Source organism: Xenopus laevis, chromosome 7L (genome assembly GCF_017654675.1).
Source record: "Xenopus laevis strain J_2021 chromosome 7L, Xenopus_laevis_v10.1, whole genome shotgun sequence".
Taxonomy (NCBI): Eukaryota; Metazoa; Chordata; class Amphibia; order Anura; family Pipidae; genus Xenopus; species Xenopus laevis.
The window spans coordinates 98,156,801-98,184,394 of NC_054383.1; the positions used below are offsets into that span (position 1 = coordinate 98,156,801).

At 38.2% G+C, this 27,594-nt stretch overlaps 1 protein-coding gene across 2 annotated transcripts in view; it reads left to right on the forward strand.

The window, feature by feature from the left end:
* The first annotated feature begins 20,191 nt into the window (after positions 1 to 20,191).
* wnt4.L (Wnt family member 4 L homeolog) overlaps positions 20,192 to 27,594 on the forward strand; it is a 43,531-nt gene continuing 36,128 nt past the window's right edge. Inside the window, exon 1 of one of the 2 annotated variants that reach the window (XM_041568386.1) lies at positions 20,192 to 20,709. In XM_041568386.1, the coding sequence (XP_041424320.1) occupies positions 20,687 to 20,709 (23 nt within the window). In that variant the 5' untranslated portion in view covers positions 20,192 to 20,686. 2 annotated transcript variants of the gene reach the window in all.

Genomic DNA, 27,594 nt, shown 5'->3' on the forward strand with positions numbered 1-27,594 from the left:
ACTGGAAGAAGAAGATAAACAGAATAAAAAAAAAAAGAAACATGCTACTGTGCATTTTAAGGGGTTATATCTGCTGTAATTCACTCTAAAAGGACTCATCTACTTACAGGTCAGATCTGATATGCAATTTGTCATACCACAAAGCAGTTTTTTTTGCGACTTCCAGCACAACTGAAAGTTATTGCAAGATTTTCTGACAGATATTGCTTTGACTATAAAGTTCAGCCCTAGCACCATATATGTCCTACCTCTTTATACTATGATATATAGCCTAAACTCCTCAGTTTATTTCCTCGGTTTTGTCTTCATTCCTTAAATTAACGTCAGAGCTTACATACCCAACATTGCCAGAATTCGACCTTGCATCACCCAAGATACCACCAAGATAGTTATTTACTTCCTTCTTCTGGCATTTGTTGATGGTTTCAGCCCAATAATTGCCCTTCCCCTCCAGACAATGTCTGCATTCCAATCTATAAATGCTGTCAAGCAGATCTACCTCACAAGCCTCACCAGCCCTTCTGGTTTCAACTTCAGAATTAAAATGAAATTTAAAATATCACTAACCTGCAAAGTCATCTGCATCACACTTAAATGCACCTTAACCATTATACTGCTCCAAATTTTCTCAAAATCACCCCTTGGATATTGCCAATCATCTACATTCTTCTTTATTTCTAATTTGTGTTACTTGAATGAGCAATTTTTAAAAGAATATATTAACAAAACAGAAACTCAAGGTGCATACAATATTTAAACTCGATAACTTGTTTGCGCCACTTTATACACCCCTGTGGGACATAATAACAATTTGGGCTATAAAATAGGAGAGAATTCTTGAGTTTTCCCCAAATTGTGCAATATCCCCACTCAAACAGTACCATAGCCTGATGACCTATTTGACTGACATAACTGTGATTTGAGTGTCCAAGATGCTACCTAACCTATGTCAGGATTAGTGATATATTAAATCTGCAGTATGCAAAAGGCTGTGTTGTTTCCAGTATATTTAGACATACATGGAATATAAAACAGTGATTACCATGACCATTCTGCCTTTAGTTGCTGTAGCATATTTGGTGATTCTGAGTGACAACAATTTTTGGACCTCAAGTTGGTTGTAAACAGAAACAGAGAGCAGTATCACTCCAGAAATATTACAAAATATATAACTGATAAACATATTTTTGGAATGTATGGATACACTCCTCGCTGAAAGTAGCTTGTTGTTTGTTAATGGTTTTCTTGTCATAACAAGCTTAGCAGTCTACATGAACCTCTTAATTAAATGCAATTAAGCATAGCTGACATGCCTACCTAATACTTTAATAATGTGGAAATTTGAAGAGAATTAATTATATGTGTTAAATAATGTAATTACCTTGGGGAGTTTCCTCTTCACTTCAAACTTTATACTTTGGCATGTGTAATCCAATAATGAATCAGTCGTGGATTCTGGCTACAGTTTTTCAAACCTTCCCATGCCTTGATCTAGTTTAAAAAAAATATTGTGTCAAAAGTGATTTTTTCCAATATAATGCTGTGTTTATTTTGTAAAATAATTGCTTATCAAAATTTCCTTATGTAAAGAATAGATAGACTCACAGACAAGCAGACAGATAGAGATGATAGATCCGTAGACAGGCAGACAAGGTACAGAGATAAATAGAATAGAAAGACATAGTAGTAGACATATACGGGTTCTACATTATAACTGAAACACATAATGTTTAGTGGATAGTGGTTTGTTTTTTTAAAAGAAAAGCTTCTAAACTTTTGAGAGAAGTGGATAATTTTCAATTATTTTGTCTGCTTCTTGTGGATAGATAGACAGACAAAATGATGGATAGATGATAGATAGACTGAGAAAAAGAAACAGGAAAATAGATAGATAAATAGATCGATAGATAATATGTTTGTATTGAATATTTATGCCTAATCATTGATGCCTGTACACACCTTGGGATGAGGCCCCTGGCTTTTCCCCTACTGTGAAATGTTCAAAAAAAAAACAATTGTGTGATGTTATCTAACTGAGAAGGCAATCGTGCATGCATACATGTTTATTCCCTGAACACCCCCCATATTTAAAACCAACAAACAATATAATATAAACATAATGATTGGATTACCTTAACTTGTCTTGAGATCCACCCAACTAATAAGGGTCTTGAGAAACTTCCAAAGCAAACATTAACTTCACACTTGACATTTCAGTCAACACTTGCAAAATTTGTCACGTAACTTGGGGTCTGGACTATCTTGACAAAGGTTAAGAGTATCAGGTGAAATGACAATTGGAGAATAGAGATTGACGTTTTTCCCCAAGCTGTGACTTTTGCTGCATCTTTATTATTTAGAATATTATTCCAGTAGCAAACATTACAGTTTTAATCACATTACCCCCAGTACCATCTTTATACTATGTAAAAATAAAAAAATCTCCCTCTTAAAACTCCAGAACAAATAAACGGAGACACCTCTGGGATAATTTGAACACAAGCCATATACTCATATCTTGTATTTACCACAATAAGAGCATGGTTTAAGCCATTGCCTCTAGTTTCTAGGTACTGTATTGAGTTTATTGTTATCCTAAACAGATGTCTTCATGAATGGATGCTTGCCTGCGTATTAACTTGTAATGCAGTAATAATGAATAATATGAAGTAGTTTAAAAGAACATAGGTCATATTTATGGACAGTTTGCAATATTCCCTTACACAAAGAAAACACCTCAAGAGTTTGAATATTTGTAAGTACGGCTTTGGAATAATCATGAAATAAGCTTAAAACTCCTTGTGTTTCGACCAAGTGAAATCTTGAACTTCAGTGCAAGTATGCTGGGAGGAGAGCTTTGCCGTTCTCAAGTCTACCTCAAAATTCAGAGGCAACGTCCTGATCTCCACAATATGACAAGCTTACAGCTCTAAAAATACTTCCCAGCTGAGCCATAAACACTTTCATGACACACTTAGCCATAAAATTACTCCCAAACCACATCAGAAACTCTAATGATAGTGTCATATTCCTTCTTTCTTTAATTGAGCTTTGCAGAGTTTGCCATTTATTCTAGACGTGAAGATTTTGCTGATCTCAGGAAAATCACAACATTTCAGCCAACTGCTTGGCTTTAAAAAGTGAAAAGCATCTCTGCTTGTCTATAAAACCTATAAAAAATAAGTTTAGCTATAAGCTTGGCCAAATATTTCTCTGTAGTACTATAAAATAAGCCTTATGTTTCCTGTATGGTTATTATTATACAGGACAATATCTGACCACAGACTAGTGGCAGAATTTGCCATTTCGCTTTCTTATTAAATCTTCATGAGAAACATCATTAACGCTGCTATAAAAATCCTTCCACAAATGTTCTGTCTGACATTAACTTTTGGTTAAAAGAAGCAACTGAGTGAAAAGTCCTTTTGAATGCATACATTATTTGAATACATTTTTATAGTGAGTGTAGTTAGCACCTATCTGCAAATCTAGGCTACACAGTGCCCTAAAGAATGGTGATATAAATTGGTTTCCTTTCACAAAAAGCATATTTATAGCCAAAAATACTCTAGGGGGTAATCAGAAGCCAAAATCTATTGCAGCAATAGTAGGCCTATTTATCAAAAACAACTCAATTTCTAAAAAACATTTTACTGCAAAGGGCAGGTCCCATTGACTTCTACATGACCCCACCAGCTTATAGAAGTTTTGAAGAAGTTTTGTATTACAATTTTTGCATGATTATGACACTTAATAAAAAATCATTTTTTGTCGTTTAGAGCAATTAGCTACATTCAAGGTTTCTTTGTGCCATGGACTACTTGCTTAGCAAACAAATTAGCTATACCAGCTGGCAAGCTGCCTGTTTGTAAATGACCACAGGAACATTAATAGATGTAGCTGCTACAGTATGTGAGATTTGTGCACAATGGGTATCCATCTTCACACAGAGACCAATAACTGCTAAAGGGTCTATGGGCTTTATTACAGAAACAATTAGGATACAAGGATAAAAAGTGCTTATCCTTCATGCTCCCCAATTGTCTTAAATAAATCCTTGCATGTATGTCCTCTTTTCAGACAAATCAGTTTTCGAACATATGTACCGTTTCTGCCCACACATTCTTATTAGGGAACAATAAGAACTATTTAAGCTTTAAGTAGAACTGATGGAAATGTGCTTCTGTACAGTAATTTTGATGTCACTTGATTTATTGCAGAGAAGTAAAGAATCTGTAAATGGAGCATGTATTAAAAACATAAGTAAATCTATTTTATATATGTTTTATATACAATGCACAATAAAATGCACAATTCATTTTGGTCGAGTTAAAGTTATTCGGTAACTGAAGCAATGACAAATAAATACATGGTTTGAACCTGTATGTTATGTTTTTTTTAATAAAAGCATCTGTTAGAATGGCTATCAATCAAAATGCACAAAAGGTAAGGTCAAATATTTTCTATGTACATAAGGGCTACATGCAGTAGTGTATCTTGAATATTTGCTGAGGTGGATCATATATTGGAGCTCCAGGTTATTTTTTTAACATCGTTTTATATTAAATATAAATTTAATTAATTTATGTTGGCAGTTGCAAATATCAAGACTCCTACCTTAATTTACAAATATTGTTCTTATCTTCTATTGGCTCAGAAGTTCTTCTATCAGTATCTACCAACTCTGCTGACTTGTGTTTCAGAAGCAATGAAACAATGGTAAAAAGTTATCCTCTAACTTAAATCTTAGGTGGTATTCATGTGCCTCACATGTGGATTTGTAACTGCTTCCTGCAGCTGACTACTAAATGCTTCCTGTGTGGCAAACATTGACTGGCATTTACTACTGGAAATAAGTAGCATATATATAGCATGTATAACCCATATCCATTGTCATTACAGTTTATCACTTTCCAAAGTAATTACAATAATTTTAAAGAGCGAGAGACTATCTAGCAATCCACTATGTTCTTTGTCAACTAGGAGTTCCACCAGCCATATTAATCAGTGCTATAGGGACAAGAAAGGGACAATTATCTTGTGTGTGGACAGCTTTAAACAGTGAAAATGAAAAAGATGACATTTTACATGGCACTGCTCACAATGTAAAATTATTTTCCTGGCAAAAATGACATGAACATTATCGCTAAGCAAAGGTTTAGCGTTAACACCTGCTCTGGAGTTTCATTAAAGGGGACCCGTCGCCCAAAAAAGTTAGTCAAGCAAAATGAACTTTAAATTACACTGTATCAATTATTTGAATCTTGTTTCCATCATTCATCAAAACTCATAATTATATCAAGCAGGCGGGAGCCATTTTGTGGACACTGTTATTAAGGCAAGCCTTCCATCATTTCAGAATGGGGAACCTGATGTCCATCCCCATGCACTGGCTACACAATGAAATGGTGTGGGGGAATGTGGGGAGTGCAGTGACATATAGGAAGTGCTGAATGGAAAGTGAAAGTAATTGCTTGCCCTGCCTCTATGCCTTAGGGGCAGGCAATATTTGATTGACAGCTGAGAGTTTACAAAAGCTATGAATGCTTTAATAAAAAAAAAGAATTTGGATTTTATTTGAAAATGAATTTTTTTATACCGCTTTTTATGTCTGGGTGACAGGTCCACTTTTGTTGCAAAATATGCTTTTTATTACACTGCGAATGTTCGCAAAAGCCATTTGAGCCATTTGAGATGACGTCAGTGAGGTCTGCAATCAGTCAAAGATGACGTAAACATAATCGCTTATATTTGCAAGCGTCTTTGCGCAGTTTTTTTGCCCTAGTGAAACATTACATTTACATAATATGTAAATATGTAAATGATTACATTATATTGATTTGCTGACAGCTGTAGCTCCTCACTTCACTACTAGACTGATTAGATTCTCTCTGAAGAGAAGTGCAGGATCTTGAGTTTGTCTTTTTTATGGTTTTATAAAATGAGAAAACATTTTCTTTTGTTAGAAAAGGGAAGATTGCTTCAGTATCCTGAAGCCACAGCAGTAAATTTTTTATCTTTCAGGGTCATTTGCTGTTGTGCTATCTGTGAATCCCATTTGCCTTCCCTCTTTTAGACAATTCAACTGTGGGATAAAATGCAAGGAAATGCAGTGACATGGCAAACCACTTTTTAATGTGTAATCCAAATAGTATAACCACAAATCATTGTTAGTGATTGCTTTTATTTAACTTGGTGGTGTCAACAATCCTTACTCATTAACTCTGGGGTAGGCTTGGAGCCAGCTGACTGGAAAGCAAATACATTTCAGACCTGGGAACTGTAGAGTTTTTTGTTAAGAAAATGGCTCTAACAAAAAGAAATTTGTTTTATAGACAATGAGCAGATAGTCTCATAAGAATTAAAAGGCAAAAGGACAGTAGGAAATATTGTGAGCATAATTGATCTCACCTACCTGGTGACATTAAAAAAATATGAGTAGATACCGGCCTAAATGAATGGAGTAAAAAAAAAAATGTGGGCATTGAGGGAATGCTCCACCTTGTGTTATTTATATCTAAATATATATATATATATATATATATATATATATATATATATATATATATATATATATATTTCAAAAACGGACAGCACTCACAACTTGATGCAAAAGAGTTATATTGTGAAAAATGTATACATCACCATACAGGCACACATTCAGTAGCGACATTTCGAGCCAAATGTGACTCTTTTTCAAGCCATGTGGGCAGTGATGGCTTGATGAGACATCATTGCCCACATGGCTTGAAAAAGAGCCACATTTGGCTCGAAACGTCGCTACTGAATGTGTGCCTGTATGGTGATGTATACATTTTTCACAATATAACTCTTTTGCATCAAGTTGTGAGTGCTGGCAGTTTTTGAATTCTAAACTATTTAGTTGTTTTGCACACACTTTACCTACACACTGGCATGCTTTAGTTTTGCTTTGTGTTCCACTGGGCTGATGAAAATAATGCAAAATGTCTTTACAGCAAGCTGAAATATGTAGGTTCTATAAAAAGAACAATAACTATATAATACACGAGCCATGAATTTACCTGTAAATGATATCCTTTTAAACAGTGCATAGTGATGTGATATAGTGATATATTGGTTATAATCGGAGCTCAGCGTTGTCATTTATGTCACATGACTCACTGAAACTTGTCTATTATAATAAATAAAGTACCCCCTGTTGGAAATATGAGGAAATTAGAAGTCACCTTGGGGTCCCATGATGTTTGTTTGATTAGTGGTTTTAGAGGTTTTTGGAAATTTTGGATTTTGTGCGACAATACAGAACAATCCCGTTCGTGCTTTTTCAGTTCAGATTTTTTAATAAATTTCATGGCATTTCTGGTTTGAAGAAAGTGAGTTTAGTCGTGATTTCAGTTTCAAAAACCTTAAATAAATAGGCCTCCATGTGGGTAAATTATTCTTATCTATCCATATTTTATATATAATATAACTTTTGATTGGAGCCCAGAAACACTATTTCTCCATTGCATTGCATACACTTATACATACACAAATATCTATTCTATTATATAGAAATCATTTACCCAAAATGTGGGAATATAATTTGCCATAGAGTCCATTTTAATCATTTTATTTTTTTCTGTAAAGGCCATAAAATATTGTATCCAATGTACAGAAAGACCTCTTTTCCATGTTGCAAACATTCCAGATAACAGATCCTATAACTGTATTAACATAAATGCTTTAACAACAATACATTTAACTCACTTCTAATTCTTTTTGAAAAAGTCAGAGCAAACAAAATCGTATTATCGGATGAAAACTCAGACTTTATCGGATTATCCAGCTCAGATCAAAATGTCAAGAAACAACTTCAGGGACATCTGCCATTGACCTCTACGTGTATTTTTTTTGATTGTTAGTAGCTTTGGGGTATAATAAATTTCTAAAAAAATAACGTTTTTTTTTCATATAAAAATTTTAGTTTTTCCCTTCAAAAACTCGACCAGAACAATTTGAGGTTTAATAAATGTGCCCATAAGTATAATGTAATTTGGCTGTTCAAACCCCTTGAAGAATACAAGGGTGTGAACAGCCAAAATGTTTTGCACAACATTCCAATAAGCAGAATAAAATCTGCATGTTGAGGTAAATTGGATGATGAAATCCAACAGTCTGCACGCTCAAACACACATAGGTAAAATTCAGTAGAAAGTGGAAAATCTCGTTTTTGCAAGAGGAATGTGTTGCAATGAAAATAATTGTATGGGGGTTTTCCAGCATCAGACTGGAAAACGAGGGCAAGACACAACATGAAAGAGCATACCAAGGATCATGCTTGACACATGAGGAGACAAGAGCTGTTGTAAGACCCTTTAGGGAACTTGGATATGTTAATATTGTTTCTGCTAAAAAACAGAGCATGATAAGGAAAAGTAGTAAAAAATAAGGTTAGTGAACTAAACAACTTGTAGATTGCAGTTGTCTACATTACAATGAAGTCACTGGCTTTTCCTGATAAGTAACATTTTTCTATATGCTGTAATGTTGCTGTAAGGTTGATAAGTGCTAAGTTTCAAAAACCTATGTTAATGCAGTCAGATAGCTATCTTTTTTACTGCTTTTCCTGATTTCAGTATGAGTGGGGCAAGAACCTTTATCTCTCTAAATACACTGTACATTAAAAATATTGTTAAACAGTGGTATCAAGATATTCCATAATGAACCCATGCAATGACAGTACAATAAGCTCTCAATAACTGAGCCTCCATCTTACAGTGCATTATGTTAACACACAATTTGCAAGAAAACCAGGCATATTCATTTAATTCTTTAATGATTTGTTTTGGTGTATCTGCTACTACAAAAGAACACAATACTGGCATGTGTTTTACAACAAGCATATTACAGTAGACATAGTGACATAGCAGAGCACTGTTGCAGAAGTTTCTACTTGGTCCAGTTTCCTTGTCTTCTACATGGTGTGCCACAAGTAGGTTGGCACGACTGAGAAACAATTTAGACTGCTTGGTTGGTGGGATTCTATTAGATTGTTTGGAAAACAATGAATAAGCTTAGATCTAAGTCATCCATAAATCCTTTGCCTGAAACAGAGAATATCCATGTATTGTATCCTTTTGTAGCAATATCCTTCTTTTTAGGAGATTGTTATCAATTAAAGCAATTAATAAACAAACACTATGAATTCATAAATGAAGCAGCGCTAAAGTTCTACAAAACACAGAGCAATATGTTTTGTTTATTGTTTGAAATTTTAAATAATCTTTGTGTGTGGATACCTTGGAGTTCAATTTGTACAGACTATTCTAGGATCCCATTGGGTTGGTCAACCCACAAATTACCTGGGTCATAGCTACTGCACCTGTCTCCTCCTTATGCACAAATGTGTACCTTCTAATAGTCCAATGCTATTTTGATTTGCAACTATCTTATTTCAGTTCAGTGCTGGTTTGTCAGGCAGGAGGCACTTTTGTGTTTAAACAGCAGTAGATTTTCTTTAACATTTAGGCCAGATTTTATGTTTGTAGGAAACACCTAAGAGAAAATATAGTTACCTTGTATATTAGTGCATATATGCATATTTTTTTCTAAGCAACTTTCCAATGTATGTTAATAAGGAAGTGCAGTGATTTAAATGTTATTTCTATTAAAAGCAGCATCTACCTCTTCTTTTCTATTCATGTACAACTACATGCTACATGTACAAATAAAGTTATGTAGCACAAGAAAGACGCTGTGGGAATTGGTGGGATGGGAGATGTCTCATGCCACTTTTTTATTTTCAAAGATACATGTAGTCAGACCCAGGAGGGCAAGGGACACTAGGTACTAAGGTGGGTGAAAAAGGCATGTCATATTTTAAGACATACAGTACACACAACTCTTACGGATAGACACTTTTAACAGTGACCAGTCTTCAAGCAAGTGCACCACTAAAATTTTGGCTAGGTCATGCCTACTCATTCTACCACCTCTCCTACTTCTGACTCCACATCAAATAAAACTTCATTCATGCTCACTCCTGTCTGCAAATAGTAACTCTCAGCAAACTCCAGCATTAGCCGCAGCATTTCATGACACTGTGGGCCCAGCAACATATGTCACAGTTGCCCAAACAGTGGCTTCAGAATTTCTAAACACAGCATTTCCGTTAAAAAAAAGGAGAGAGTGATATAGCTGCATCTCGCCTCACTTCAGCCTCTGGCTATCGTTACTGCTTTTAACAGCAATTACATTTGCAAATAACTTTAAAAGCATTTAAAATTGTAGTTGGTTTATATTGAAAGGTTGCTTAGAATTCAATTTGCTTTCATTAAGCAAATTTTTAATTTACTACCCCTTTAAGGGTAATGGCACACGGGCCACAGTCTATGACCTTGTCTATAAATCAATGCACAGGTAATGAGGGAGGTATTTTGGGGGTTTGGTGTCAGTGTGCCATTAGCCTACGGTTTTGTCTTCAGTTTAAGTGTGGTTGTAGACGTGGCTACTGGAGGAGATTAGTCGCCCACTGACAAAATGGCTCTTCTTCGGGTGACTAATCTACCCTACATTCCTTCCCACCAACTAGAATGTAAATCGCCGGCGGGATGGCAATCGGATCCCTTCGGCTTTCCGAAGTCGGCTGAAGTTTCCTCGTGAGGCAACTTCGGGCGACTTCGGAAAACAAAGAGTTCCAAGTGCCATCCTGCAGGCAATTTACATTCTAGATGGTGGGAAGGCATTTAGGGGAAATTAGTCGCCTGAAGAACAGGCGATTTGTCGCTGGGCGACTAATCTCCCCCAGTAGCCTCGTCTGCCACCACCCTTATAAGCACTGAGGAATCATATCATGAAGAGCACTTTACATTAAAAGGAAAGCCTTACCTACTACCTCAGGGTGGTGCTCCTCTTCTTATAAAAACACACCAGCCGAGGGTACCTTTGCCAGGTACAACCATCTTTTTATGGCCTTCCAGACATCCACTCTCAATTCTTTGGGGAGTACAGAATTTTGGGGAGTACAGAACTCAAAACAGAACTTTTTCTAAGATTCCTGTATTGTGCATGTGTCGCCACAGAATTTGTGCAAGGGAGACCTGGGCAGATGAACAGAGATTTTTCAGTGGAAAAAAACATAAAAATTACCTAAAAGTAATTTAAGTGGTTGTGCGCACTGAGGAATTTTTCAGATGGAGAAGCACCTTCAAGTTATTCAGAGGAGCTTCATTGCTTCCAAACACCAGGCATGCAGTAAAAGTTGTTTCTATTTTTCAGGTAAATAGTAGACATGAATACTTACAGTCCCCCCCCCCCAACCTAGGGGAAGCATATCAAATAAAATCCAAATATAGTCCAAACACAGTACAATATGATTCCTCATATAAAAGCAATTAAGACAGCAGGAGCAGCACCTATAGTGTAGTTATTTTGTTACTATCATTTAAATTATAATACAATATTTCACTTACATACACAGATGTCTGAGCACATTGAAAAGTCACTCCTAGAGATGAGGTTTAGTAGGGGGTGCAGGGAAAAGTCCTGTGCTGCAAAGTAATGAAATTGCCGGCAATGCACTCAGACATCTGTGTTTGAACTGTTGGGAATCATTTAGGATTCTCCAGTTCAAATGAAAGAAAATCTCCTTCACATAATGCATGCACCATATAAGCATTTTTCTCTGCCCTGGAATGGCCTGTCGAGTGAAGCAAATGAAACTCCTAAAGAATACCATCTATTGGCTTAACGTGGCATTACAAGGAACATACAATATACAGTCTCTGTGACTTTCTGACCGAGTGAAAGGTTTCAGACACCTGCAACACTACCCCTCCCCAAAACTCTAGCCTGTTCTGATAGTGTTAGGAGTTTTAGTTTGCAGCAGCTGTAGGGATAATTTTAGATATGTAATTTTGTGTGCAGCTTTTTCTAGCAGACTGGTGGAGCGAGCCTCTCTTCCTGATCATGGGACAGCAATCTACTATGAAAGGGTAGGTTAAATGGTGCTCCCTGGTAACATATGTAATACCAATCATCCCAAACTACTACAGTATCATAATATTTGTATATAAAGAGTACATGCTATAAAAAGTGTATGTAATAGTTCAGTAGATAGATTAAGTGCTTGGACAACAGTTTCATGTTTACTGTATAGGAGATGTTCCTCAGAAGATGAATTCAGTATAAAAGCTGCGATGGTGGATGTTCACTTTTAAGTTAACTTTTAGTATATTAAAGAATGGCAAATGCTAATCAACATTTTAATTGGTATTCATTATTTATTTTTAGTTTTTTTTAATTATTTCTTCATCTTTCCAGCTTTCAACTGAAAGTCACTGACCCCATCTAAAAAAAACATGTTCTGTAAGCCTTCAAATGCATTGTTATTGCTACTTTTTATTACTCATCTTTCTATTCAGGCCCTCTCCTATTCATATTCCAGTCTTTTATTGTAAATCAGTGCAAGATTGCAGGAGAGTTGCTGAATAAAAAGCTAAATAAGTCAAAAACCACAAATAATAATACACAAATTGCATATTGTCTAAGTATGTCACTCTTTGCATCATTCTAAAAGGTAACTAAAATATGAACAACCCCAGTGATGAATCTATTACTGGGCCCCACAGTAAATTCTTTTTCAGGCCTACAAAATGTTTAGAAGTGGACTGGTTTTATTTTTTGAAACTGTAAATTAATTAGGGCCTCATTGAGCCCCTTTAACTCCTGGGCCCCCCTGCAGTCGCAGGGTCTGCTTCCTCTATAGTTACACCCCTGCCTTTATTAATATTAATAATAATAATAATATTGACAATGAAGTAAAAATAAGTTAATAATAGCTAAAGTAAACAAACAAATTAGGGACTATCCTGCCCTCTGCTCCACAACCCTTCATTTTATCCCAGTAGCAACATTGCGTTTCTGTCAAGCCAAAGCCAGCATAGTTTAAAAGAGCACATGAAGCACGGTTTGTGTATTTTAGAAATCAAACATTGGGAATCTTTTCCATCATGCCCCATTTAAATTAGACAATGAACTAAACTGTTAAAAGTTACAGGATCAGACTTTGGATGAAATGCACAAAGGCCCTATAATACTGCTTTAATTGAGGGGGTTTCACATATATCCACACAGTTACAGTCCAGAGCTGCCTCTATGCAACACTGTAACTTTTTATTCTATCAAACTAGAATGTACAATGCAACTGCTACTGAACTATATATATCCCCCTCGGTGTGTAGAGAGCCCTTTCTCCAAACTAAAAGAGAGCATGGCCAGTATGTCTCCATTATGCTTTATATGAAACTTATCAATAGTCAGGGAGGTGTAACTGCCTAAAAGGAAAACCAGCTGCCATACATTCATATATTATTATAAATTATCAAACGGAAAGCCATCTGTTTGTAGCCATTTAATGTCATACTGGACCTCATATGGCCAACCAGGGATCCTTACCCCCAGGGCCTGTGGTCACAAGAATAGCCTGTAGGTAGCACTAAATATTATACGTATACGCTAATAGTGGAAACAAGAAAGAACTAATAGGGTTTGTTCATGTCTGAGGTCCACCAGGAGATCTTTCAGTACTTGAGAATAGGTGTTTGATTTGGCATGGGGATCACAATGGAATGCAATCATTTGTTGTGTATCTTAACGCACTTTCAAATCCAGTTTAATAAACATTTTTGGCCAATGAAAATTCTAGAAATTTTATGCATGTTGTTTCATAGTCAATGTGGTTAGGGCACTACTCTCAAGTATGAAAAAAAGTGAAAGAAGTTTCCAAAGCTGCTATTGTGTCACTTGAGACTGAATTCCAAGTTGAGAGACACCATGAAGGATACATTGATTTTGTGTCTAATTAGATGTTCATTGGTAAACATATGGGTGACACTATAAGGGGCAATAGGCCTATAACCAAAATGTATTCTAACTTACTTTAACACCTCCGATATGTGCTTTTTTTGGAAAGGTAAATCTTTAAGAGACTTCTTGGTTACTACACAAGCAGGTGACAAGATTAGTCACCAGCGATAAATCTCCTCTTCTGTGGGCCAGTAATCTCCTTCAAATACTTTTGTAAACCACCAGTGGGAAAACAAAGGCGGCAATTCGTTTTTTTGCAGTCACCTGAAATTGCCTCGGTAAGGAACTCACTGATTCTTCAGACAGCTGTTTTCTATCTGTGATGTAAGGATGTTTTAAAGGTACGGGATGCATACCTTTTTCACATTCTCATTATGGTAATAGGATTAACATTGGACATTCACTGACTTGTTTGTCAGACTATGTTAAATACTTTATTGTCTGCCCATGGACATTGTACTACCACATTCAGATTGAAGATGAGCAATCACAGGTCCATTAAATGGTTTGTTCCAGCAGGTGGAAAATTGTATACACCATTTGCAAGGCAACGTGTAGAAAAGGGATACAGTCTTACCTCTTTATGTTGTATGTTGATAGTTCCCCACTTTGAGAAGAGGAAGGAATAAGGGGAATACAGGAGAGCTTTTGCTGCAATGAGAAGCAAGATAGATATAGAATTAGCATAGCATGGCTCCTCACAGTCTTAATGGATTGTAATCTTTGACTTATTTAATTTAGTGGTTTCTTTAATGTATTACATTTGAATTAATGCTACACCATTTTAAATAAATGTTATCTTTATATTTATCACAGTTAAAGTCTTGTATGCTGCAAGTGCTCTTTCTAACCTTTGCGAATCTGCTTCTTTCTGTCTTGTCGAATGTCTTTGCATTCCCTTTGTATTTGGATTGTGCAAAGACCTGTGTTGGTTGTGTATAGACGTAATTTAAAATTTACGATTACATGATATGATATGGAGAACTAGAATGCTCAGATAAATATTAATCATTTTTGCTTTAATGTACGGACATCGGCATGGTACGGGTATGGGACCTGTTATCCAGAATGCTCGGGACCTGGGGTTTTCCGGATATTTTTTTTCTGAAATTTGGATCTTCATACCTTAAGTCTACTAGAAAATAATTTAAACCTTAAAGGGAATTTAAAGGGAAACAAAATAAAATCCCATTTTTACTTTAATGAAAAAGAAACCTATCTTCAATATACTTTAATTAAAAAATGTGTACCTTTTTTTTAAGAAACCTGACTGTATGCAGTGAAATTCTCCCTTTATTTACTGCTGTGGATAGGAATAGTTAGACAACCCCTAACTGCTCAGCAGGGAAACAATCATACTTATGAACAGCAGGGGGAGCCCCCACCTTACTTCCCAGCCATGCAGAACTCAAGCAGCTTTGTTTTTTCCCTGTAGAGCAGACGGCGACTGTGTAGAGCTTTGTATTGGATTTTATTTTTGCCTTTACATCCTTTACTGTTTCCAACTCCAGCTGCAGGGACAAAGAACATGGAGCCAGATTTAAACAGATAAATTGGGATTCTATTTGCAGGATTATTTTGCTGCAGCAAAAAAGATTGTGAACCTAACTCTTATAAGATGATAAAGAGATTGATTCATTATTGCTTGTTACAGCCTTGCTGAACACAAGAATGATTCAGTATAACTAGATTTGAGTGATTTTAAAAACTTCATATGAACTATACATGATACAAGCCACCTTGAGCAATTTATGTGTGAATTGGTTAAAAGAAGAATCAACTAACCAAAAGTTTTTAAGCAATTCATGTGTGAATCACTCATCTTTAATCCATTATGCAATGACCATCCATAAGCTTTGGCATAGCCATCTGTCATTATTTGTTGTTGTGTGTGTTTGTTTGTTTTTCCTTATGTCATCAACTGTTAACCCTAGGTTTGTTTTGGATTCCTTACAAGAAATATAGATGCATTAGCATTGATTAAGCATATTTTTTTTAAGAAAGAAATTCTAAATCACTGGGGGTGCCAGTCTACTGCACATGCGCACCTCTTTTCACTGTAAACTCCACCTAGTGGCAAAATCCAAAATATTACAATTTTTGCAATTTCCTTAATCATGTGACCCAAAGTCATGTATTTATACGAGTTCTGATATGTTTTGGCCAGGTGCATGGGTTCGACTATATCCGAATCCTTTTGCCCAGATTTGGCCAATCCTAAATCTAATACAAGATTTGGTGCATCTCTAATTACTAGTAAAACTTAGCATCTAATAACCACTTAGATTTGCTAGAACCCCTTTTTGGCTGTATAGTGTATAACCTTAAAGTATAGGTATGGGATCCATTATCCAGAAAAACCCACAGACTCTAGTTTATCCACATAATCCAAATTTTGAAAAATGATTTCCTTTTTCACTGTAATAATTAAACATTACCTTGTACTTGATCCCAACTAAGATATAGTTAATCGTTATTGGAAGCAAAACCAGCATATTGGGTTTATTTAATGTTTACATGATTTTCTAGTGGATTTAAAGTGTGACTATTAAAATTATGGAAAGATCCATTATCCGGAAAACCTCAGGTCCCATACCTTTACCCCCAAACACTGATTTGTATAGCCCACAAAAGATTTTATCTGCAATGAATGTAGTTTACGTTATTTTGGAAATAGTAGTACCATAAAGTCACTTCTGACACCTGATGTTATCTAAAATTCTAAGATTAGATTCAGTGACAGCCATACCCTTACTTTCTGCTAATAATATGATTTCCAACATCCCCTAAGCTCAGATTCTCAATAGCAGCACCGAGTCCTCTAAGCACAATAGATGGTCTAATGCTGTGACAAAGTTTGATGGCATGGAACTGTACTGTTGTAGGGCTGCTGAAAGTCTGGACATGGTACAGTAGGTTGAGCATATAAAATATGACATTTCTAGCCATATTTTTTCAATTATTTTTATCAAGTGAAGGCTGCAATGCTGTGACATTCCAGTAAGGGTTACTAGAGGACTTAAAAATTCAGGCCTAATAAATAGATGTTGCAGAGCTGCACTGACTGCAGGCCCGGACTGGCAATCTGTGGGTTCTGGCAAATGAAATAGGGGCTGCCATAAGATGCCATAGAAAGTCACTATTTAGTGGGCTGGTGGGGAGCTGATTCTGTATTGGGAATGCCAGAGCCTGATCTGACTGTATTTAAATGAAATTACAATCAGTACAGCTTTCCTAGCTGGATTGAATTTTCATGTTATCTGGTAGCCCTAATTGTAGTGTACAGTGGTGGGATTTGAAACCTTTGACTCCCCTGCTGTTATAGATCTACAGCTTTCAGCATCATAAGGAAGTATCTGGTGAAAAGGGACAATAGAAGTACAATGAATCACTTGTGATCAGTGGGTTGTTCTGTAACTAACTAACTAACTAACATCACAAGAAGAAAGGCATGGGGGCAACAGTTTAGTTTCCAAATACTACATCCAGGGAGCCACTAGTTTGCTATGCTTACAGCAGAAAGAGGCAAGTACCTAGATTGACTTGGTCTTTCTATTTATACATTGGCAATGCCCACTGCCAAAGTACAAGGCCCAAGGTCCTTCTGTAATATAGACCATTTGATACCAGTCAGTAACTAATGTATAAGCCATCATACCAGACATCTGCAAGTGTGTTTTTGCAATAGATTATATGTTTTGAGAGATACACAAAACAACCAAGAGCAAAATATTATTGAGGAGTGCAAGCAACTGCTCCTCTCAACAACACAAGTTCATCTAAAGAATTCTTTCTGGTTTTGCCAGGGAATTCCTGTGAGCATGAAGTGGGGCATTGTTGGCAGATGGGTCTGTAAGAAATTTAGGAGAATAAAATTAAGCTACCCCTTCTGGTACCAAATAACAGGACAATATAATGAGGGCAGTTCAGCCTGCATTGTGCAATGGATGAAATGGGACAGGCCTGAACCAATTATTACAACAATGCTACACAGAGAGGGTAGCCCTGAAACCCCAATGATCTGAGTGTGTGTGTTTAATGGAGCAGGGCCAAGGGCTGGGTAGCTGGACTTAAATAAAAGGTGTTCCCTCGACAATTCTTCTACCAGGGATGCTGGTAACGGGCCCTGAGCAGGAGCAGCTACTACATGTGTAGAGCAGTGATCCCCAACCAGTAGCTAGTGAGCAACATTTTTCTCCCTTGGATGTTGTTCTCAGTGGCTTCAATGCAGGTGATTATTTTTGGATTCCAGGCTTGGAGGCACGTTTTGGTGGCATAAAAACCATGTGCATTGCCCAACAGACCCACATGTAGGGTTGCCACCTTTGGCGGCCGCTAAACACGAACAAAGGGGGCAGGGTAGATAGCATTTTGGGTGAGGCAGTGATGATCAGGTGGGCATGATGACATCAGAGGAGGCACAATGATGTCAGTTGAGTTGTGACACAGGAGTGGGGTAATTGCACCCCTCAAGGCCCCCATACACGGGCCGATATGGCAACAGACCGAGACGGCAGCTTATTGGCCCGTGTATGGGGCTTCCCCGGTCGATATCTGGCCGAAAGTCAGCCAGATGTCGATCGGGGAGGGTAAAAAATCCCGTCGGATCGCGGCTGCATCTGTTCGTTGATGTGATCCGACCGATCCATTTTTCATTCATTGGCCACATTACTGTTCGGGTTTCACAAGGCTGAAGACCAAACAGAAAGTCGAGACCTGAACAGGCCTTAGAAAAACTGTACGGCACAAAATGGAACAGGTGGCAACCCTACCCACATGTAATCTACCAGTCAGCATAGGGGCTACCAGGGCCGCCATCAGGGGGGGACAAGTGTCCCAGGCCCGGGCATGAAGGGGGGCCCAGCAGTGCTGCAGTTTAGAAAGAGCCGGCCCCCCTTGCCAGAGCCCAAGATTTGCGGCCATCCCGAACAGCCTAAAATGCGGAAGTGCGGAAAAGCTGAACAGCCGAACTCCCGAAGTGGTGAAAAGACCCGAAGCCACAGAAATAGCCAAAGTGGCGAAAAGATCCAAAGACACAAAAGGAGGCAAAGTTGAAGTCCTGAGTTCAATTCTACTGAACACCAATTTGTGTTTTTTGTTAATCTCCTGGCCACCAATGTATTATTTTATTATTCTATAGGCCCCTGCCACCAATGTTTTTTTTTAAAAATATTTTTTTAACTTGTAAGGGGGGGGGCCCTGGCGCCAATGTTTTTTTTTTTTAAATATTTTTTTGGGGCCCTATTTTTTTTTACTTGTAAGGGGGGGCCCTGGCACCAATGCTTTTTTAAAAAAAAACTTTTATGGGCGACCCTGATGCCAACGTTTGTTTTTTTTAAACTTATAAGGGGGCCCTGACCATCAATAGCTGTTTATAACTTGTGTGTGGGGTTACTTTTTTAGCGCTGATGTCTGTGTAGTTTTTTAACTGTGGAGTGGGTGGAGTCTGGGGCGGGGCTTGGGCGCCAGGGTGGGTGATGCCTGGGGCCCCGAAAATGTTGTTGTACGGCGCAGGCCCAGACTGGCAATCTGTGGGTTCTGGCAAATGCCAGAGGGGCTGCTGTATGGTTCCATAGAAAGTTACCATATAGTGGGCTGGTAGGGGGCTGTTTGGGCCTCTGTGTGGCAGGGCCTATTGTAACTCCCAGTTCAAGCCTGTGTACGGGGCACAGTGATTTCTAATGGCGGCCCTGGGGGCTACTAATAGTCAATCACAACCCTTATTTGGCACCACCCAGGAACATTCTTCGTGCTTGTGTTGCTCCCCAACTCTTTTTACCTCAGAATGTTGCTCACAGATGAAAAAGTTTGGGGACACCTGGTATAGAGGGTTTCCATGGCGTCACTGAATCTCCACACACAGACACACACACACACACACACACACACACACACACAGACACACACACACACAGACACACACACACAGACACACACACACACACACAGACACACACACACACACACACAGACACACACACACAGGTGCACTGGCAGCGGCCTCGCAACAAGTGACTCACGCTACACGCGAGCAACCGAAGAGCGGGTTTTACTGCGTTTGGCGCAAACAGTTTTTAAACTCTGCATGGTCCCCCTGGAAATGAAACTGTACCGCGGGCGTGTGCCTTCCCTGCTATTCCTACGCTACTGTTCCCAGTAACCTTGACTGCATTGGAGAATTTAAAACCCGTAGTACTCGGCGACAACACTCGTAGCTTCTTCCAGCTAAAGCAATGAATGAAAACAGCGCGCGGCTTATAAATGGGACGAGCTCATCTCCCGCCCCGGGGGTGTCCGTGCTGTATAACTCCGCCTGGGTAACAGCATCCAGGACATGCCCTTTCCTCCGCCCCCTCCCCTTTCCCCTTGTTGCTCCATCTCGGGATTCCTTCAGCCCTAGCTGACATTCTCGGTGTGAGGCAGGCAGGAGGCGCACTCAGCGGCCACTGTGTAACGCTCTCATAGCCAACGTGCGACCAGACTCTCTGCGCTGCGCTTGTTCCCTGCTGAGGTCGCTGTGCAGACTTGAAGCACCTGCGAGGCATCCCCACAAATAGCACCAAATGGGACTCCTTCTCCTGTGCAGCTTCGGGCTGAGAGAGTGAACACCTGAGCCCACTGGACTTGCCCCCAACTAATTCATTGGCATTGCCTCCCTGTGCTCCTTGTGCGCTGCCAGTCTGGATTGTGAGAGGACAATAATCGCAAGAAACTAGGCTGATCTGAAGAGCTTGCAATTCATGGGATGTGTTACAGTGTCACAGAGTAACGGGACCTTGGGAGACACCAGACGTAATCAGTGAGCTACTCGTTTACATTGGCTCATATTGGGACCCCTAGCGACCCCAGCAGCAGGATGACCCCAGAGTACTTCTTGAGGTCTCTGTTGATGATGATTTTAGCTGTGTTCTCCGCTAATGCTAGCAACTGGCTGTAAGTGGGATCTGTGTGTGTTACCCTGTGTCTCTATGTGCTCATCATACCACTACATGGCACACGCCGCAGCTGCCGCAGAACCCCTTGGCAAGCAGACTCCTTCTGTCCTATGGAATGTCAGGCGGCTGCGCTCCCAAAGAGAGGTTCTGCAGCAGCCGCGGTCTGTGCCTTTCGCCTTAAGGTGCGAGTCTCAGTCAGTCGCCGTAATGTCATATCCAAATGTCATATCCAAATGGCGTGTGTCCGGCGGGAGGGCTGTGTGTTCAGAACACGGCGGGACAGAGAGTGGGTTGGAAAAGCAGCTCGGGGAAGTCGGGCTATTTCTGAGCAGTCTCGGGACCCGGGCACAGGAATAGTGATCCACTGGGGGGGGGTTCAGCTGTGCTTGCGCTAGTGCCAGTTCCCCGCTGGTGTCACGCTGCAGCACATTCACGTTCAGTGCCCGCTGTGGGTGCAGGGGTGGATCGTGCTGCCTGTCCCCGGCACAACAGGTGCTCCGTTCCCTGCCCATAACCAGCGGAGCCTCCCTCTCTTTCCTCTCATTATGTGTGGGCCGCGCCGGGAGCTACTGTAGCACTCATGTGCGCTCTCAGGCGCAGTCCACTCACCCAAACCCTCCCACCCAGCAAGTGCCATAGATAGAGGGGCCCCAGCAGCTCTGTAACCGGCTCATTGAGACCTTCTCAGTATATTCATGTATTCACATTCTCATACCAGCCTAACATTAGAGACTTATATTTACAGTTTGCCACTGCTTGGTTTCTTTAATATTCTTGGGGTTCATTAAAAAATCTATCGTCTCAACTATCTATATGTCTGTTCTATCAACTATATATGTACCTGTCATCTATCTATCTCTCTCTCTGTCATCTATCTATCTATCTATCTATCTATCTATCTATCTATCTATCATCTATCTATATCTATTTATCATCTCTCTCTCTCTCTCCTCTCTCTCTCTCTCTCTCTCTGTCTCTCTCTCTCTGTCTCTCTCTCTCTCTCTCTCTCTCTCTCTATCTATCATCTATCTATCTATCTATCTATCTATCTATCTATCTATCTATCTATCTATCTATCTATCATCTCTCTCTCTCTCTCTCTCTCTCTCTCTCTCTCTCTCTCTCTCTCTCTCTCTCTCTCTCTCTCTCTCTTTCTGTCATCAATCTCTCTATCACTTATCTATCTATATCTATTTATCATCTATCTATCTATCTATCCATCCATCTATCACGTATCTTTCACTTATCTATCTATATCTATTTACCATCTATCTATCATCTAACTATTTATCACTTCTATCTATCTATCTATCTATCTATCTATCTATCTATCTCTTATCTATCTATCAATCTTTCTATCTATCTTTATCACTCTTTCTCTGGATTCCTGTCTTAAGTTTGGGGATCAGCCTGGCCACCCACAAACTAGTCAGTTTGTGCTAGTCAGTTACTTACTTTATATCATTACTATTGTCTTTTATAGGAAGTACTTTCACTTTTTAAAGAGGTTCCATCATATCCACAGTAAGCAGCATGGGACCCATTTTTGGGTGCCAAGCCACAAGTTAAGGTTCCTTAATCATTCTTCAACCATATATCTCATGAATCTGTCTGCCTATCTGTGTATCATGTCTATCTGTATACCACAGTACACTCTGCCTGTTTTCTCTAAAAAAAAAAAAACCCAAGCACCTCATATAAATTTTAGTGCATGGTTTTGCAGTGTTTCCATGCCGTCTGTGTACAAGCCAATGATCAGCATGAGTTTGTCAAGGATACAATTGCAGCCTTTATTTCAAATTTCACTCATAACAGGTCTGTTTTGAAAGCAAATTACTGGTAATGATTGAGAGACCCAATACCAGTTTAATCCAGGAGAGGAAAAAAGTCTTGAGCGATAATCTTTGGTTATTAGATAGAATTACGAGGAGTGACATACTTTCAGCATGGAGTAAAATACAGCATAGGATGATTATGTGAATTTGGCTCTATGCAAAGTGTTCTTTTAACAGTTTCTTTATATTATCTTGGTGTAAAATAATTGCATTGAGAAATGTCTGGGGAAATGACCCCTAGTGGCAACAAAGGGGACACTTCATGGAATTATCTAACTTGATGTGAGTTTTTCAGTTATAGACTCCAATGCAACTCATATTTTCTATTTAAAAAAACCTTAGATAAGGGGTAATGTTATATTTGAAAAATGTTTGAAAAATACATGGCTTCTCATTTTTACCCCCTCATCTTTAAATATTAATTAGCACTTTATTATCTTATCGCAAATTCTTCTGGTGGTTGTTTTTTTTTTTTTTAATGGAGAAGTCCACTAAATCCAGAAATGTCATGTACATATTATAGAAAAACTCAATAAGAAACTGGATATATTTCTATCTCTGGTGGTAAGGTCATTGCTCCGTCCTGTGGGTGGGAGATTAACTGTAGTGCAAGAGAAGCCTGTTACATGAGAGCTAGAATAGGGAACTTGCTGGAAATTTAGCTGTCAGTAATCTGATCTTTAATATAAATTTCATGGAGCTAAAATAAGAGTCACTGATAATTCCAGCTTATTAGTGGCTTTTCCATATAATTGCCTAAAATTCCAAGAGATTTCCAATGTGTTCAAATTTTACATGCAGGATCTGTTAGAAATAAGCCGAAAAGGGTAGACATTGTATAAGTGCAAATATTTGCAATCATGTAATATTAATGTTACAAAGTTACCAAACTTGCATTGTTGCTGCCTGACTGTTGCTATCTATCTATCTGTCTGTCTATACTATCGGCCTGTTACCTATTATCAGTTTACCTGTCTATAGGTGTCTATCTATTTATCTATCTGTCTGGCTGTCCCGATTTTTCCTCAGATATTCACTTTATTCGTCCCTAGACAAGACTACTAAGTAGATGTGTTTGTAATTGTTAGTTAGTAAATAAGTAGGGCAGAGGTGATGTTTGGTGTGTAGGCAGATATAAAGTACTACCTATTGAGACTACTTGAATATCTTTTTCTGACAAATTATAAAGTGGTTGAAGAATGGATCAAGCAATATAAGGCTGAGAGCCATTGCTGCATTACATAGATATGTTAGATTGCTGGGAATCAGCAGTGCTTGTTATTTGTTTTAGGCATTTCCCACCTTTTATCTTGATTCATTGTAGGGGGGGGGGTTTGTTTGCATTACAGTCTGAAACCAACAAACTAAATATCCAGGTAGAGCTAAATCATTTTTATTTTTTTGCAGAAATATTAAATGACAATTTGTACTCAAGAAATCAGCAAAATAAAAATAGGGCTTTATGATTTGCAATGCAACAACATGCTGCATTCATTCAGTGGTAATGTCTGTGAGGTATTGCAATTTTGATGCGGAGAACTTGTATTAGGATGCAAACATGCCACCCAAGAAAGAATTGCATCCCCACCTTCCTTACATATTATCCCCTTGTTATAAGGGCCCTTTCAGAGATCCAAGTATTATATGCTTTTATCATGTTACCAAATATTAGAATGAAGAATATTTATCCTTTTGCAAATTTTTTGTCACACTTCTGGTTCTGCAGTGGTTATATTTTGACAGAGTTGCAGTTGCAGCAGAACTAATCGTCTGTGCTATTCACAGCATAGTGCCTCAGCAGCCTGTTCCTTATGTTACGAATGTCTAACGGTACTGAGCAACAATTCCTATTGTCCCCTGCCAACCATGGCAGCTAAGAGCCACAGGTATCCTATTAATTCTTCAATATAACTCAGCAATACAATGCATTACTATAATTAATAACACAGGCATACCCCGACTTTATGGACCATATTCTGGGCTTTCTGAATGTATAAAAACATATTAAAAATAAGCTATTTAACATGTTGGTTTTATCTGTCTGAAGGACACTATTATTATAAAAACAGTGTTTTTCCAAATCTATATACATTTTGAAGTAGTTTATACCTGCTTTTCAGTTTACATATTTCATATGTAAAACATATTTCATATGTAAAGAGCTCAAGCAAGTAATTGTCACTTGGAGCATTTAACAGAAGTAGTGGGGGTGCAGTTTCAGGCCATGTGGAGCCACCTCCTGAATTATTCCTGTGTGCCGTTGCCGTAAAATTTATGGTCTATGATGATCTAAAACCCCTTTGTTTTAGATCATAACCCTAGAGCCCAATGATTTGTTAACACACAAGAAAGTGATAAAGAAAGACAATTATATGACTGGAGTATCCCTTTATCTTTTATTTACATTTATAGCAATTATTAGTGATTTAGTTAATGACCATTGTATGTATGCATGCTTATCTTAAAAGCGTCACATGTATACACAGCACTATACATTTATACAAAACAGTAAAAGTAGAAACATGGAAGATAAGCATTGCTATAAATATGCAGAGTTACAAAGATAAAGTACCATGTGCTAATAGACAAAGGAGGGAGGAAGTCGTAGCCCACAGAGCTTACAATCTAATTTCTATATGCTTACTTGTTATACTGCCAGTTAGAATTCCATTCCAGTTTTATAACCCCTTACCGTGTCATCCGCAGTGATAGCCAAATCAGCCACTCCCTGTGATTTGCACCCAAACATAATTTAAACCATTGCCATTAAAAGCAGTAGAAAACCACTTGAAAACGCTCACTACAGGAAGCTTTAATCAAAGCAGGGAGCACAATTGTGACTACTATCTATACATGTGTTGATTCTCATATTTGACAGCATTCAACTGGTTTCATCATTATATTTTGGGCCACACTATTAGATATCAGAGTAGGCACCTAGCTTACAGTATCTAATACCAGGCAGGCAGGGTGATGACATCACGTGGCAGAGACTGTGAGATAGACATGTGGATGGACGTGGGGGCATAAATCGGTATATCAGGGTCATTGATGTGTAGCGAGGACATGGAATTTCAAATTTACCAGCAATTAGGTTTGCTGGCTGGGCTGGAGAGATGGCAGTCCTTCCCAATATACAAGTATATCTATATACTAGGGATGCAATTAATCCACTTTTCTGATTGAGCTAATTATGGAATCTGCCACGAGGATTTGGCCATATCCCCAACTGAATTTAAATCCTAATTTGCATATGCAGATTAGAGAAACATGGGGAAAAAATCCACATGTAAAGGTCATGTGATTGACAGCCTGAGCCAAATCTGTGATTTGGTGCATCTCTACCATATACATTATCCAGAACTAATGCAATTAAATAGTAGACATTGCTTGCATAATCATATTTAAGGTGTGAAGTTTTAATTTTGTAATTATTACTCTGATGACTTAACTTTGGTACATTTGCTAAGCTATAATACTAGCCATAGTCCTTTTTTGTCCTTAAGGGTTTATGTGAGTTGTAGTTGAAGCAACTGCTATGGTGACAAAGATTAACCATCCATGAACTAGTCACATTCTGAACCTAACTCACTTTTAGTGAATAACTCCTTCCCCCAAAACTCTGGGAATTATTAACATATTCCATGCAGCTCAAAGTCTGTCCTTATTGCCAGTCCTATGGTGGTCTTGTCACTGTTAAACTGCACAAAGCACTTTACTTATCATTTGCATGCTCATATTGTATATTGGGGGTGGGTTGCTCTTTTTAATAGGATCATGTGTTTTTTCTAGCTGGAACCTAAACTGTGCTGTCAGCTAAATAAATCCTTATTAAATCACTGAGAGAGTTTAAAATATCTATTATTATAAACAGAGATTGTTGCAATATCAATGAAGCAGATCGCCTTGGAGTTACATAGCCAAAACTGGCAAACAGTTTTATGTTAGAACAAAGGTCAGCACTCAGCTGTTTTTGTTAATAATTTTTTTAAAAAAAAAAAACCTTAGAGCAGCATAAATAAAAATCAAATGGGGCCAGTGCCACATATAGTAGTTAAAAAATTCATCTTGGTGTATGTTCACATAGATTACATGTTATTTCCCTGCCATCAAGAATAGGGACCTTTCCCAAAGCTGGTAAGGGATTGTGGGAGTTGTAGTTCCAGCTGTAGAACCTAAGGTTACATATTCACAAGGCTGGCATTAGAGATTCCAGTGCATATTAGAAACCTAATGGCTCTTAGATTGAAATAAAAATTATACTTAAATTGGTTTGCTGATCTGTGTTGCTCTAGCAGCATACATTCAAGCTTCTAGTATCTTCCCAGACATTTTTTATCTAATTACGAAAATTCTAATCACATTTTATTCAGGATATTAACCTATCAAGATCTGATTCACTTAAACAGACCATGTACTAAAACCAATACATTAATAGATAACCTGTGCTAACCTCACAATTAGATTTTTCCTTCCCTACATTCTCCCTTACTGTAGTACAGGGTATCACTCACTGACTCAGTGCCTCTCCTCTATGTACCCAGATTTCATATCAGGCATGGAGGTTGAGGTAGACCGTTTCAGTAACTATCTAGTTTACCCTATCAACTAGGCAATGACAAACTGGCAGATGAATAGGTGTGGGCCCGATTATAAAGATATGATATTAAAAGTAACATTGCCAATCAAATTGTAGCATCACCGCAATAGTTTTCTGGCTGCTGGGGTCAGTGACCCCCCATTTGAAAGCTGGAAAGAGGTTGTAGAGGAAGGCAAATCACTTAAAACTATAGGAAATCAAGACAAATGAGTAACAAATTTGTACTAAGTTAATTAAAGATGGGCTATCTTTAGAATACACTTTAAACACTTTAGTAAACAGATACCATAGATGCCAACTTGCACCGGTGCAGTTGCTCATTAACAATTCATTTTAGTTAGTCCAATTTACGTTAGAAAATGTACACAAAGATCTGACCTGCACTAGTTAATTA